Source organism: Phoxinus phoxinus (genome assembly GCF_949152265.1).
Source record: "Phoxinus phoxinus genome assembly, chromosome: 7".
Lineage (NCBI taxonomy): Eukaryota > Metazoa > Chordata > Actinopteri > Cypriniformes > Leuciscidae > Phoxinus > Phoxinus phoxinus.
The window spans coordinates 857,779-874,185 of record NC_136882.1 but is presented as its reverse complement, the minus strand read 5'-3'; the positions used below and the strand labels follow the sequence as shown (position 1 = coordinate 874,185).

General features: G+C 49.0%; 1 protein-coding gene across 2 annotated transcripts in view; it reads left to right on the top strand.

Moving 5' to 3' along the window:
* Nucleotides 1-4,757: 4,757 nt before the first annotated feature.
* Nucleotides 4,758-16,407, top strand: part of gcc2 (GRIP and coiled-coil domain containing 2) — a 64,614-nt gene continuing 52,964 nt past the window's right edge. For both annotated transcript variants that reach the window (XM_079617996.1, XM_079617995.1), the window contains exons 1-8: nt 4,758-4,940; nt 5,318-5,440; nt 5,606-5,690; nt 5,773-5,840; nt 8,817-8,921; nt 9,495-12,161; nt 13,645-13,708; nt 13,797-13,897. In XM_079617996.1, coding sequence (XP_079474122.1) covers nt 4,935-4,940; nt 5,318-5,440; nt 5,606-5,690; nt 5,773-5,840; nt 8,817-8,921; nt 9,495-12,161; nt 13,645-13,708; nt 13,797-13,897 — 3,219 coding nt within the window. In that variant the 5' untranslated portion in view covers nt 4,758-4,934. The remainder of the gene's footprint in view (nt 4,941-5,317; nt 5,441-5,605; nt 5,691-5,772; nt 5,841-8,816; nt 8,922-9,494; nt 12,162-13,644; nt 13,709-13,796; nt 13,898-16,407) is intronic.

The window sequence follows — 16,407 nt, the reverse complement described above, 5'->3', positions numbered from 1 at the left end:
GTGTCTAGATGAGACTCTTATTCCTCGGCTGGATCGTGAGAGACTTTGAAGCTGAAACTCACATCTGGACCTTCGACCCGCTGGACCATTGAAGTCACTATATGGAGAACATCTGGAGTGTGTTCCTCACACACCTGCATTTCTGTTCCACTGAAGAGAGACAGACGTGAACATCTGGGATGACGTGGAGGAGAGTGAACTATCAGGAGATGTTCATTCTGAAGTGAACGACTCCTTTACGGATCCCAGCCCTGTCTGACTGTACAGTGTGTACTGCGGGATCACTGGCGACTGGATCAGCTCATGGTGTCGACACTGACACTGACACTGACACTGACACTGACACTGACGCTGACGCTGACACTGAATGCTCCTCATCACTGTAATTGAGAAACACAGCTGCACATGATGGCTGATGCGTGACTTCTTCTCCTCCTTCACATCTGATGCCGTTTCAAAGGAGAGGAAATTAAGATGCGCAGTAAATAAAGGAAAAGCCGGCGTGATCCGCCTCACATCTTTAAGGATCTGTCAGGATTTCACTAAATGGTTTAGTGATAGACTGGCCCAAACTGATGGTTAGCAAAACATGTTAACATTGACTCATGCCCTGCGTTGGTGTGGATTAGCTAACATGAACTCTGACATAAACATGAGGATTATGAGGTTAGATTTAGCTCTGCAAATAATATGAGCGCCGGAACTGAACGAGCTCGTCTGCCACGTCATTCCCACTCATTGGGCCTGATAATTCCATTACGAGGGGAAGTGAATCAGTCAATGGGTCCATTAAGGAGAAATCATTAGCTACATTATGATTATGATTGACAGTTGATCTACAGGTGTGTTTGTAGTACAGACTGCTTCACATCTGCCTTGTTCAGCCTCTGATCCTCTCATTCTCTTTCTGCTCCATTAACACACAACTGAGTGTGCCGTATGCCACGTTCTCCACTATAACTCCTGCTTCTGGTTACAGCTACAGATTAATGGCTGTCAGGGCGGTGTTACCGCTGACCGGTGCGCTTGAGGGCCCCGCCTCCACTACCTCACACTGGGCCCCGCCTCCACTACCTCACACTGGGCCCCGCCTCCGCTACCTCACACTGGACCCCGCCTCCACTACCTCACACTGGGCTCCGCCTCCACTACCTCACACTGGGCCCCGCCTCACTACCTCACACTGGGCCCCGCCTCCACTACCTCACACTGGGCCCCGCCTCACTACCTCACACTGGGCCCCGCCTCCACTACCTCACACTGGACCCGCCTCACTACCTCACACTGGGCCCCGCCTCACTACCTCACACTGGGCCCCGCCTCCACTACCTCACACTGGACCCGCCTCACTACCTCACACTGGGCCCCGCCTCCACTACCTCACACTGGGCCCCGCATCACTACCTCACACTGGGCCCCGCCTCCACTACCTCACACTGGGCCCCGCCTCACTACCTCACACTGGGCCCCGCCTCCACTACCTCACACTGGACCCGCCTCACTACCTCACACTGGGCCCCGCCTCCACTACCTCACACTGGGCTCCGCCTCCAATACCTCACACTGGGCACCGCCTCACTACCTCACACTGGGCCCCGCCTCCACTACCTCACACTGGACCCGCCTCACTACCTCACACTGGGCCCGCCTCACTACCTCACACTGGACCCGCCTCACTACCTCACACTGGGCTCCGCCTCCACTACCTCACACTGGGCCCCGCCTCCACTACCTCACACTGGGCCCCGCCTCCACTACCTCACACTGGGCCCCGCCTCCACTACCTCACACTGGACCCGCCTCACTACCTCACACTGGGCCCCGCCTCCACTACCTCACACTGGGCCCCGCCTCCACTACCTCACACTGGGCCCCGCCTCCACTACCTCACACTGGGCCCCGCCTCACTACCTCACACTGGGCCCCGCCTCCACTACCTCACACTGGGCCCCGCCTCACTACCTCACACTGGGCCCCGCCTCCACTACCTCACACTGGACCCGCCTCACTACCTCACACTGGGCCCCGCCTCCACTACCTCACACTGGACCCGCCTCACTACCTCACACTGGACCCGCCTCACTACCTCACACTGGGCTCCGCCTCCACTACCTCACACTGGGCCCCGCCTCCACTACCTCACACTGGGCCCCGCCTCCACTACCTCACACTGGGCCCCGCCTCACTACCTCACACTGGACCCGCCTCACTACCTCACACTGGGCCCGCCTCACTACCTCACACTGGACCCGCCTCACTACCTCACACTGGGCCCCGCCTCCACTACCTCACACTGGACCCGCCTCACTACCTCACACTGGACCCGCCTCCACTACCTCACACTGGGCCCCGCCTCCACTACCTCACACTGGGCCCCGCCTCACTACCTCACACTGGGCCCCGCCTCACTACCTCACACTGGGCCCCGCCTCACTACCTCACACTGGGCCCCGCCTCCACTACCTCACACTGGACCCGCCTCACTACCTCACACTGGACCCGCCTCACTACCTCACACTGGGCCCCGCCTCCACTACCTCACACTGGGCCCCGCCTCCACTACCTCACACGCCTCACTACCTCACACTGGGCCCCGCCTCCACTACCTCACACTGGGCCCCGCCTCCACTACCTCACACTGGGCCCCGCCTCACTACCTCACACTGGGCCCCGCCTCACTACCTCACACTGGACCCGCCTCCACTACCTCACACGCCTCACTACCTCACACTGGGCCCCGCCTCCACTACCTCACACTGGGCCCCGCCTCCACTACCTCACACTGGGCCCCGCCTCACTACCTCACACTAAAATCCGCCTCACTACCTCACACTGGACCCGCCTCCACTACCTCACACGCCTCACTACCTCACACTGGACCCCGCCTCCACTACCTCACACTGGGCCCCGCCTCACTGCCTCACACTGGGCCCCGCCTCCACTACCTCACACTGGGCCCCGCCTCACTACCTCACACTGGGCCCCGCCTCACTACCTCACACTGGGCCCCGCCTCCACTACCTCACACTGGGCCCCGCCTCCACTACCTCACACTGGGCCCCGCCTCCACTACCTCACACTGGGCCCCGCATCACTACCTCACACTGGACCCGCCTCCACTACCTCACACTGGGCCCCGCCTCCACTACCTCACACTGGGCCCCGCCTCCACTACCTCACACGCCTCACTACCTCACACTGGGCCCCGCCTCCACTACCTCACACTGGGCCCCGCCTCCACTACCTCACACTGGACCCCGCCTCCACTACCTCACACTGGACCCGCCTCACTACCTCACACTGGACCCGCCTCACTACCTCACACTGGACCCGCCTCCACTACCTCACACTGGGCCCCGCCTCCACTACCTCACACTGAGCCCCGCCTCCACTACCTCACACTGAGCCCCGCCTCCACTACCTCACACTGAGCCCCGCCTCCACTACCTCACACTGGGCCCCGCCTACAGTGTTGTCTACAGTGTCTTCTGTTCTTTTGGATTGTTTTCTATTGAACGAGGATCATGCCTGATATTCTGTGCCTTTTGGCCGTAATAAAATGTAGAAAATCAAACTCAGTTTTTAAATACATTTTTGTCATGATAGGGTGATGTAAAACATTTGAAAAATTATTTTGGTCAAGCTCTGGTAAATAAATGTAACACAAAATAAATGAAATGAAAGATCACAACTGTCCACCCTGTTAGGGACAAATGAATACTTTTAATTTATGGGCACTTTGTACATTATCTGAGACAACTCATGCATCTTTAAAAGCTTATCAGTCAATAAATCATCAGAAAATATATTGTGTATGAATTTAACTTTCTTTCTCACAAACGCATGATTTAAAAAAGAAAATTGTTTTCAGATACAAGTGCCTAAAAGGTGTTTTTGTTCACTTTTTTAGTATTGCATTATTGATAATAGTCAGTTTTAATTGTCACTGAATATGTTTTTGCTGATTTTATGAAATTACATAATAAAGTGAACAAAATAACAGCAGGGTGGAGAAGTGGTCTGAAGAATGGATGATTTCCTATCGCTGACATACAACGATTTAGATGGTAAAATATCCCCCCAGAACTTTAAATGCACTACTTCTTCAACTTTAAACATTACTTCACGATCACTGGTCACTCTCAGTGACTCTCTCCAACTATTGTACAGTTTTATTTTAAAGACCATGTTTAAACATGGATAAACCGTATATGTTAGCCTGTTTTTGCATTCCGTAACACTTTACCGATATGCCAATGTAAAAAATAAAATAAAATAAATAAATAAAAAACACCTATAGATTTTAGGAGAGAATCACCTAAAGTGTTGTATTTATCATGAAATTGGGCTAGGCCCGGGGATATAGGGAAAATTGTGATATATGGTGGTTCAAAATGCTGTAAAATGTTTCTAATTATTATTATTTTAATCAACTTCAATATGCTTAGAATTAAAATGTTGTTATTTATGCCTAAGACATGTTTGAAATTCATATTGTGCAACAATTATGGCACTAATATACGTCTAGGCTAAAATAAGGAAAGATTTAGGCTGTCAGTGAAATAAAAACATTATATTATTTGCGTCTGTGGATATGACAAACGCCAATCCTTTCCCTGCGCCATCAAGTCCCGCCTCTGCTCTGACTAGCCAATCCGGTCAGCTGGAGCACCGCACGAGCCGCCTGTGATTGGACAGTCGAGACGTCATTCATACAGCCGTGGCAACCAAAACAAACAGTGACGTGGCGGTAATCCGGTTCGAAAAACGAACGCGATTGGCTGATCCTCCCTCGCGCTGCTGCGGAAGTACCGAAGGCGGAAGTAACAGCACAGATATGCTAGATATGTTTACACGCAGTAGATGTGTGAATAAATGATCTTTTCCCAGCCATTCCCGGTTTAAGCAGCTGTCTTTCGTGATTCCGCACGAGAATGGAGGTTAGTCGCTGAAGTTTAAACACGTAAAGCTGCTCTTGAAGCTGTGTATAGATTGATTTAAACGAACAATCATTAATGCATGCAAATGAGTCTTATTGTTGATCAGCTAAATGTGTTAAGGTAGTGACCTGAGTCTAACCCATTAGTGAGGAAGAGTGGGGGCTGTCACAGGGAATGCATTACCCTGTTCCATTAATACCCTGGTATTTACATGTTGCCTCAAGGTTCATCATGGCAATCCCACAGTACGATATGAGAATGACTAACGTTACATCTCATATTGTAGAGATGCAGTATTCTCGTGGACTGTGATCCTGCATAGGTCATAATTAACACAGGGATTGTAGGATTGTCTCATTAACGCTTTACACCTGCAGCAGGACGCGAGCGCCGAGGCCGTGACGTCACCGCATGACGCGAGCGCCGAGTCCGTGACGTCACCGCATGACGCGAACGTCGAGTCCGTGACGTCACCTGCAGGACAGTCAGGCAAATCCAAGGTGAGATCCTTCATTGAGTGACACTTCCAGCATTAGTGTTGTGTTGGTCCAGTAACCTCTGAAACATGATCGGATGTGCTCTCTGTGTGCGGCTGAAGAACGAGAGCGCTGAAGCTGAAGCTAAAGCATGGCAGACTGATCTCTGTGTTCTTCTGTCTCCTACAGTTGGACACACTCTCGAAAGAGGATCTGATCAAGTTTGCAAAGAAACAGATGGTGGCTATGCAGAGGATGAAGTCAAAGTGTGCAGGTAAGATTATAATAGTTGCTTCAACACATATCTATTTGTAAACTCTGAATATTGTATATTTTTCAAACGTTTTTATAAGCAGATTTGGAGAAGGAGGTGGAGGTGTTGAAGCGCCCCGCGTCCGGCTCAGCAGATCCCTCCGTCATCCAGGTCAGCCAACCATCCGGGGACATACACTTTTCTGGACATTAAAGGCACACTATGCAGTTTTCTGTTCTTGTCAAACAGCGACCCCTAGAGCCGCTGTGGAGTACTTTTATTTAGCGTTGCAGTCGTGAATATCACTGGCGCAGAGCAGTCTCTGCACTCACGGCCTGATGTCGTCATGATATTTCGCGTTACTGTCGTAAAAAGTAGTGCTGTAGCGGCGCGTCGACGATTCGCATCAAAATTACGTCGACGTCATATTTTTTCGTCGACACTTCTTTATTTATTTTTTGCACCGTTCCCGGAGGTACAGCTCGCCACACACACGTGGGAGACCGAAACCGCAACCTCTTCACAGAATTCCCAATAGTGTTGTCAAAGTACCGGTCGGTACTGAAAATGTGACGGTACCAGCATTTCTATAGTACCGGGTATATTCGGTACCCACCAATAGGCGCTGCTTTCTGCCGCTTCCGTGTTTATCTCAGCGCGGGCTCAAGACGAACTTTTTTACTATGATCACTGTAGCCTATACCACAATATAGCGTCTGTGTATATTAAACTGCAAAAAGACTATTTAAATATTAACCCTGCATGTTCTGCTCGTCTCTGTGTGAATGGATGGCGCAGACGCGTGGTTTCATTTACCTCACACACACACACACACACACACACACACACACACACACACACACACACACACTGAAGAACGAGTGACGCTCGCGCTGTTTTCAGTCTCTGCTGCCTCACGATATGATGACATGATGAAATTCATCTCCAGAGCCGCTCTGAGAGTCACTTCATGAGCATTTTACCGTTTTGAGAAAAACTATCGTCATATCACACACACACAGAAACTCAAGGTCTTCACGGCAACCCGTCAAAATAAAAGTTTGGTTTAACTTTGAAAAAATGTACAGAAATAATGATATTATCTACTGTACAATAGATTTAGCTACATCTCCATGTATTAAAAATACTAATAATAATAATAATATGATAATGTGTGACTGTGCATAGAAGGTTGCTTATTTTTAATACGTTTACGAGTCAAATACATAAGGTTAGACTAACGTTAGCCAGCTTATAGTATCATGATTCAGTACGCTAGTTCGCCAATGTCAGTTAACGGAGCCAAGCAATGTCCAGGCCAGGGTTTTTATTAATCGAGCAACAGAAAAATAATTGTTATATTAAGCGTCCAATTAGTCGTTAGATTAGTGGACTAATCGATAAAATAATCGCCCAACTAATCGTTTTATTAATAATCGTTTACCCCAGCCCCAGTAAATATCACTGGCGCAGAGCAGTCTCTGCACTCACGGCCTGATGTCGCCCTACTACGAGTCCGTTTACCATCAAAATTATTTCGAAGCTGTTATATGAAGGTACAATTCTTGCATAGTGTGCCTTTAAGTAGGAGTGTCCGTAGATTAGAATTCACGCTTTTTTTGCAATTAATGAAGATTTATTTAGTGTTTAACACAATTATTATTATTTTGTCGTCATTTGCTATATCCAGCAAAGTAAACCCTCAGATTGAAGGGCGATTCTCACAAAACTGTATTTTCTGCACGCCGGTTTCGAGGTAAATTTAGGTTTCTTTCCAAAAGAAAAAAAAGGACACCAAATAACCACATGATATCAGAGGTTCGAGGTCCGGTGTTCATGAACTTAGGAATTATATGAACTCTTATGTCATGTGGTTAATATAAGAGTCCATGTAATTCCTAAGTTTATGAACACCGGACCATGATCGGATCATACAGAACAGGAGAAGTTTCTGTTTTAAAATATTCACTCTAGTATGGTTTTCGACCATTAAAAAATAGCCAAAGAAGCTGGCGCGGTGTTAACAAGAACAAACATGTGTAATATACTGCTATATGAGTGTCTATGATTATGTTTTTGCTCACTACACTAATGGAGAATAGATATTTTCAGTCAGTAAACATGAGCTTAGGTGGAGCGATCCCTCTGGCCGCTTCACTAACGCCAGTTTTATTAGCTTGTTTTCTTTAACAATGACTGGACAAAATCCGATTTTATCTTAATGTGTAAGGTCACGACCTGTCCAGGACCGCGATTGAAAAAGTAAATTTTAACGGACGGAACCAGATTGGCCGACCCGTACACACTCAACGATGGACGATCTGACAGGATTAGCGTTACCTCGGTCGAGTGGTCACGCACACGACTTGTGTGGTTCGATCCGCAGTTCTGCCGAGCCAGCGCCAAGGCCAGAAGACGACCATGTAAAGAGTGACATCACTGGGCCATTTTAATGATGTGAATATTTTCAGATATAGCAAATTAACTTTTTAACTATGTATTTGATTATTCATTCTGACCACGTTCTTCAAAAAGTCTAGTCACAATCAAACACAACAATGTAGGCTATACAATCATAGATGATTCACAAATAATCCCCAAAACATTATGCGATAACATTTCAAATGGGAGCCTGTACTCCGTTGGTTCTTGCACCCAACAACACAACAAGATGACATTTCATTTTTAATAATAATAATATTTTTAGCTCCTTATTATGTAACCGAATCAGTTTTGCCTCCAGCTAACGCCGTGACGTAATCGTAAGCTCGGTAGTTCTCAGCTCCGTCAAAATAAGTCACAACAACACGCGGGTCTTACGTCACTTGAACCACCCTGGTGGCTAGATCCTAGAACTGGGTTCTGCAAAAGCCCCTATTTAGACTATACTACACTTAAACAGCCTCCTCACGTCAGCACAGCCGTTCCTCCAGCACACTAGAGGCGAGAGATCCAGGCCAAGTCATGCTGAAGAGTAACCCTTCCTTATAGTGCTGAGAACCATCCGGCCTGACGGTGGAAGAGCAACTGGGCTAAAACCATAGATTCTGTACTGTTAGGATACCTTGCTAAGCATTGATATGTTTGCACATCAGAGCGATCCGCAGCACGGATGTGTTTCAGTGTTTGGGTTGGTGATGCCTACAGGAGCTGAGCGAGCGGATGAGCGCTGTGCTGCAGGAGAAGGCCGAGAGTCAGCAGAGCCTGGCGTTACAGCGCAGAGAGCACGAGGAGCTCAGGAAACAAGCTCAGGTAACTAACAGTTTGTGAGTGTCATGTGTTCTTTCGGTAACAGTACATTTAAAGGTGCAGTGTGTAATGTTTAGCGGGATCTAGTGGTGAGGTTGCGAACAGAAGTTGAAGTTGTTGAAGAACAAGTGATGTCGTCGTCAGAGAGCAGTTCAGCAATGAGGTTTATTTACAAAGATAAATTAAGAAATTATATTTACTGAATTATTCAGTAAAATGACATGTTATTGTGAATATTAGTGTTACCTGTTCATCATTGTGTCAGTGTTTTATTTGCTGACTTTAGCTCGCTTCTTATCATGAAGAACAACATAGTGACGAAACGCATTTGTCCGTTCAGGGCCACCGTAGAAACATGTCGATGTAAGGAGACCTGTGGTGTGTAGATAGAAATGCCTCATTCTAAGCTAATAAAAACATAACGGTTCATTATACACCACTGAAAACATAGTTATGTAGGCTATATGATATTGCATTTCTGTCAACAGATCCTCCTAAATATTACACACTGCACCTTTGATAAAACATGAAATCCACTGTAAATAAGCAATGACTTTATTTGAAATGTATTTGCAGGAAACAGAGGGAAGATTAGCAGCTCTTCAGGAGGAGCTAGACTTAAAGAATAGAGAGTGTACAGAAATGCAGAGAAGCACAGCCGAGCTCACTGCTGGCTTTAAGGCAGCCTGCACTGAATACGAGTCCACGCTATCTCGAACTCAAGAAGAGCTGCAGCAAGCCAAGCAGCAGTGGACGGCCACGACCGAAGCGCTCCGAGAAGCCCACCAGATGAGCCTCACCGAGTCCCAGCAGGAGGTGGAGAATCTGCAGAGGGAGATGGAGAGGCTGAGCAAGCAGTGCGAGGACGAGCTGCGGTACCTGGAGGAGCAGATGGAGCTGAACGCCGCGGACTTCGAGAGGGAGCGCGAGCGCCTGCTCCTGCTTCAGGACGAGCTCTCGGAGCAGCTGGCGCTGAAGGAGGGATTCCTGCAGGACGTCCAGGAGGAAGAGGAGGACAGCAATCGAGCAGCGCCTCCGGAGCCGGCGGCAGACTCCTCGGCCTCGGACGACTCCAGCGACGAGGGCGGCGGCCTGAAACTAGCCCTGGAGGATCTGCAGGCTCAAAACATGATGTTTCAAGAAGAGCTCGTGTTTCTTAGAAATGTGAAGGTGGAGCTGGAGTCTGAGCTGAAGCAGGTCAGAGAGGAGTTCACTGTGGAGAAGGAAGAACTGGAATTCACAATCAATGAGCTTCAAATGAGCAAAGACAGTGGTGAAGCATCTGTGGGCAAAAGCGGAGACGCACACAGCATCTCTAATGAAGACGTCCGAACCTTAGAAGAGTCCCACAACAAAGACTCAAGGCAACTGGAAGCTTGCTTTAGCTCCAGTGCAGAAAGAGATCAGCCAGAACACGTTATTAACTCTTCGCAAGACAGACGTTCGCCTCCTCCTGAAGATGAGAGCATGATCACACATAATAATCTCAGAGACGGAACAGAGCACTTTATGAAGCAATACAGAGCCATGAAGGAGCAAACCGTGTCCTCGCTTCAGGGTCTGCAGGAGGAACTTGAGAGCTTCTTCCAGGAGAGGGACAGTTTGTTAGAGCACATTAATGCAGATGACATGCCGGACCACGCAGGCAAGATGTCTTTCGAGGACCTAAGGAACAAAACGGAAGAAATACTGGGCAATCTACAACACAAAGAGACTCTTGTGCTAGAGTTCATGGCATCCGAATCAGAACGTGAACACAAGGAGACTCTTGTCCTAGAGTTGGAGGAGAAGCTGAAGTTCATGGCATCAGAACGTGAACACAAGGAGACTCTTGTCCTAGAGTTGGAGGAGAAGCTGAAGTTCATGGCATCAGAACGTGAACACAAGGAGACTCTTGTGCTAGAGTTGGAGGAGAAACTGAAGTTCATGGCATGTGAATCAGAACGTGAACACAAGGCTCAGCTCGCGCAGGTCAGTGCGCTGGAGAATCGGCTGCTGTCGGTGAGCGTGGAAAAGGACGAGCGTATAAACCTCCTCGAGAAGGAGCGCTCTGCTCTTCAAGCCAGACAGGAGGAGTGTCAAGACACCATCAAACGTCTCCAGGCTCAGATCGTGTGCCTGTCGGAAGAGGGAAACGCCCTTCGGCGAGACATGGATGCTAGTCAGGAGCATCTTTCTGATGTTCGGAGCCACATCGCTCAAATCCTCAAGCAGAGTTTCTCCGAGACGGAGCTGGATGGCACGTCGGATGTCTCTACGCTTATCAACCATCTCTTGAGTAAATCTCAGGAGGAGAAAGCTGTCCTGACCCAGCAGAGTAATGAAAGCGTAGAGCGGTTGACGGCTGAGCTGGAGAGCGCGAGGCAGTCCGCAGAGGAGCGTCAGGCGCGCGTCGACGAGCTCCTCCGAGAGAAGCACCTGCTGAATGCCAGTCTGGAGGAGAAAGCTGTCCTGACCCAGCAGAGTGATGAAAGCGTAGAGCGGTTGACGGCTGAGCTGGAGAGCGCGAGACAGTCTGCAGAGGAGCGTCAGGCGTGCGTCGACGAGCTCCTCCGAGAGAAGCACCTGCTGAAGGCCAGTCTGGAGGAGAAAGCTGTCCTGACCCAGCAGAGTGATGAAAGCGTAGAGCGGTTGACGGCTGAGCTGGAGAGCGCAAGGCAGTCGGCGGAGGAGCGTCAGGCGTGCGTCGACGAGCTCCTCCGAGAGAAGCACCTGCTGAAGGCCAGTCTGGAGGAGAAAGCTGTCCTGACCCAGCAGAGTGATGAAAGCGTAGAGCGGTTGACGGCTGAGCTGGAGAGCGCGAGGCAGTCGGCGGAGGAGCGTCAGGTGCGCATCGACGAGCTCCTCCGCGCGAAGCACCTGAGTTTGGAGGAGAGTGATGAAAGCGTAGAGCGGTTGATGGCTGAGCTGGAGAGCGCGAGACAGTCCGCAGAGGAGCGTCAGGCGCGCGTCGACGAGCTCCTCCGAGAGAAGCACCTGCTGAAGGCCAGTCTGGAGGAGGTGCTGTTGGATACAGAGGGGTTGCAGAAGGACCTGAGTGAAGTCCAAGCCATGAATGAAAAGCTGAGGGCAGAAAACCTCAGCCTGCTTACTCAAGTTGCTGACTTGAGCCAGAGCTCAGAGGAAAAAGAGCCGGCGGACGAAACGGACGCACAGGTTCACGAGGCCAACGAGCTCCAACAGGTTCTTGCTGACAAAGACACTCTAATATCTCAACTCAAAGAAGAAGTTGGTCTCCTACAGGTATTGTGTGTTTCTAATGCTGGCTAAAATGTTTTCTTGTTTCCAAACAAGACCGTATCTATAAGCAGATCATGCAACGTACCTTTCCGGATTTGGAATGTGGAAGTAAAGAATAGCAGAGTAGAACTACAAGAGAGACCAGACTGCATGTCATTTTTGTGTTTGGGATTGCGTGAAATAAAGTCAGAATTGCGAGATATAATCTCTGAATTGCAAATTATAAAGTCAGAATTGTGAGAAATAAAGGCAGGATTTCAAGAAATAAAGGCAGGATTTCAAGAAATAAAGGCAGGATTTCAAGAAATAAAGGCAGGATTTCAAGAAATAAAGTCAGGATTTCAAGAAATAAAGTCAGGATTTCAAGAAATAAAGTCAGGATTTCAAGAAATAAAGGCAGGATTTCAAGAAATAAAGGCAGGATTTCAAGAAATAAAGGCAGGATTTCAAGAAATAAAGTCAGGATTTCAAGAAATAAAGGCAGGATTTCAAGAAATAAAGGCAGGATTTCAAGAAATAAAGGCAGGATTTCAAGAAATAAAGGCAGGATTTCAAGAAATAAAGGCAGGATTTCAAGAAATAAAGGCAGGATTTCAAGAAATAAAGGCAGGATTTCAAGAAATAAATTCAGGATTTCGAGAAATAAAGGCAGGATTTCAAGAAATAAATTCAGGATTTCGAGAAATAAAGGCAGGATTTCAAGAAATAAAGGCAGGATTTCAAGAAATAAAGGCAGGATTTCAAGAAATAAAGGCAGGATTTCAAGAAATAAAGGCAGGATTTCAAGAAATAAAGGCAGGATTTCAAGAAATAAAGGCAGGATTTCAAGAAATAAAGGCAGGATTTCAAGAAATAAAGGCAGGATTTCAAGAAATAAAGGCAGGATTTCAAGAAATAAAGGCAGGATTTCGAGAAATAAAGGCAGGATTTCGAGAAATAAAGGCAGGATTTCGAGAAATAAAGGCAGGATTTCGAGAAATAAAGGCAGGATTTCGAGAAATAAAGGCAGGATTTCGAGAAATAAAGGCAGGATTTCGAGAAATAAATTCAGGATTTCGAGAAATAAAGTCAGAATTGTGTGAAATAAAGTCAGGATTGCAAGAAATAAAGTCAGGATTGCAAGCTATAGGTTAAACTCTGAATTGCATAAAGTCGGAATTTCGAGAAATAAAGTCAGAATAGCAAATTATAAATTGAATTGTTTATAATAAAGTTGGAATTGTGAGTTATAAAAGTGGAATTGCAAGTTCTAAAGTCAGAACTGCGAATTATAATCTCTGAATTGTGAGAAATAAAGTCAGGCAATTCTGAGAAAAGAAGTCAGAATTTTGAGAAAAGTCACAATTATCTTTATTTTTTCCTCGTTGGAGTAAACAATGTTCAATAAAAAATACATAACTACTTTTTTTAAATTACTCTACAGAATTACTCTAGAATTTGTAACAGTGACATCTTGCATTTCTTTCCTTCGATTGTCACTTTTCAGACGTGCAAAGAGTCATCGGTGTCTGATGAAAATGAAAAAATGAAAGAGTTATCTCATGAAATGGGTATGTTCGCTCATGTTACACTCTTAATTCCATGAGCCTTCTGTAAACCATTTCCCTTAACACTCCTTATGACTCTTCTGTTGTGCAGAACTGCTGAGGAAAGCCAGCAAAGACAAGGAGGAGCGCATGAACAAAATCAAAGCGGTTGCTGTGAAGGCTAAGAAGGAGCTGGACAGCAGCAAGAAAGAGGTTGGTGGTGTGGCGTCCGTCTCGAGCCGCTGTCAGGCCTGATACTGAGCTTGTGTTTGTGACTCCAGGCTCCGAGCCGCTGTCAGGCCTGATACTGAGCTTGTGTTTGTGACTCCAGTCTTCGAGCCGCTGTCAGGCCTGATACTGAGCTTGTGTTTGTGACTCCAGGCTTCGAGCCGCTGTCAGGCCTGATACTGAGCTTGTGTTTGTGACTCCAGGCTTCGAGCCGCTGTCAGGCCTGATACTGAGCTTGTGTTTGTGACTCCAGGCTCCGAGCCGCTGTCAGGCCTGATACTGAGCTTGTGTTTGTGACTCCAGGCTTCGAGCCGCTGTCAGGCCTGATACTGAGCTTGTGTTTGTGACTCCAGTCTCCGAGCCGCTGTCAGGCCTGATACTGAGCTTGTGTTTGTGACTCCAGGCTCCGAGCCGCTGTCAGGCCTGATACTGAGCTTGTGTTTGTGACTCCAGGCTTCGAGCCGCTGTCAGGCCTGATACTGAGCTTGTGTTTGTGACTCCAGGCTTCGAGCCGCTGTCAGGCCTGATACTGAGCTTGTGTTTGTGACTCCAGGCTCCGAGCCGCTGTCAGGCCTGATACTGAGCTTGTGTTTGTGACTCCAGGCTTCGAGCCGCTGTCAGGCCTGATACTGAGCTTGTGTTTGTGACTCCAGGCTTCGAGCCGCTGTCAGGCCTGATACTGAGCTTGTGTTCGTGACTCCAGTCTCCGAGACGCTGTCAGGCCTGATACTGAGCTTGTGTTTGTGACTCCAGGCTTCGAGCCGCTGTCAGGCCTGATACTGAGCTTGTGTTTGTGACTCCAGACTCCGAGCCGCTGTCAGGCCTGATACTGAGCTTGTGTTTGTGACTCCAGGCTTCGAGCCGCTGTCAGGCCTGATACTGAGCTTGTGTTTGTGACTCCAGGCTTCGAGCCGCTGTCAGGCCTGATACTGAGCTTGTGTTTGTGACTCCAGGCTCCGAGCCGCTGTCCGGCCTGATACTGAGCTTGTGTTTGTGACTCCAGGCTTCGAGCCGCTGTCAGGCCTGATACTGAGCTTGTGTTTGTGACTCCAGGCTCCGAGCCGCTGTCCGGCCTGATACTGAGCTTGTCAGGCCTGATACTGAGCTTGTGTTTGTGACTCCAGGCTTCGAGCCGCTGTCAGGCCTGATACTGAGCTTGTGTTTGTGACTCCAGGCTTCGAGCCGCTGTCAGGCCTGATACTGAGCTTGTGTTTGTGACTCCAGTCTCCGAGCCGCTGTCAGGCCTGATACTGAGCTTGTGTTTGTGACTCCAGTCTCCGAGCCGCTGTCAGGCCTGATACTGAGCTTGTGTTTGTGACTCCAGGCTCCGAGCCGCTGTCAGGCCTGATACTGAGCTTGTGTTTGTGACTCCAGGCTTCGAGCCGCTGTCAGGCCTGATACTGAGCTTGTGTTTGTGACTCCAGGCTCCGAGCCGCTGTCAGGCCTGATACTGAGCTTGTGTTTGTGACTCCAGGCTTCGAGCCGCTGTCAGGCCTGATACTGAGCTTGTGTTTGTGACTCCAGGCTTCGAGCCGCTGTCAGGCCTGATACTGAGCTTGTGTTTGTGACTCCAGGCTCCGAGCCGCTGTCAGGCCTGATACTGAGCTTGTGTTTGTGACTCCAGACTCCGAGCCGCTGTCAGGCCTGATACTGAGGTTGTGTTTGTGACTCCAGGCTTCGAGCCGCTGTCAGGCCTGATACTGAGCTTGTGTTTGTGACTCCAGGCTTCGAGCCGCTGTCAGGCCTGATACTGAGCTTGTGTTTGTGACTCCAGGCTCCGAGCCGCTGTCAGGCCTGATACTGAGCTTGTGTTTGTGACTCCAGGCTCCGAGCCGCTGTCAGGCCTGATACTGAGCTTGTGTTTGTGACTCCAGGCTTCGAGCCGCTGTCAGGCCTGATACTGAGCTTGTGTTTGTGACTCCAGACTCCGAGCCGCTGTCAGGCCTGATACTGAGCTTGTGTTTGTGACTCCAGACTTCGAGCCTCTGTCAGGCCTGATACTGAGCTTGTGTTTGTGACTCCAGACTCCGAGCCGCTGTCAGGCCTGATACTGAGCTTGTGTTTGTGACTCCAGGCTCCGAGCCGCTGTCAGGCCTGATACTGAGCTTGTGTTTGTGACTCCAGACTCCGAGCCGCTGTCAGGCCTGATACTGAGCTTGTGTTTGTGACTCCAGGCTCCGAGCCGCTGTCAGGCCTGATACTGAGCTTGTGTTTGTGACTCCAGGCTTCGAGCCGCTGTCAGGCCTGATACTGAGCTTGTGTTTGTGACTCCAGACTCCGAGCCGCTGTCAGGCCTGATACTGAGCTTGTGTTTGTGACTCCAGACTTCGAGCCTCTGTCAGGCCTGATACTGAGCTTGTGTTTGTGACTCCAGACTCCGAGCCGCTGTCAGGCCTGATACTGAGCTTGTGTTTGTGACTCCAGGCTCCGAGCCGCTGTCAGGCCTGATACTGAGCTTGTGTTTGTGACTCCAGACTCCGAGCCGCTGTCAGGCC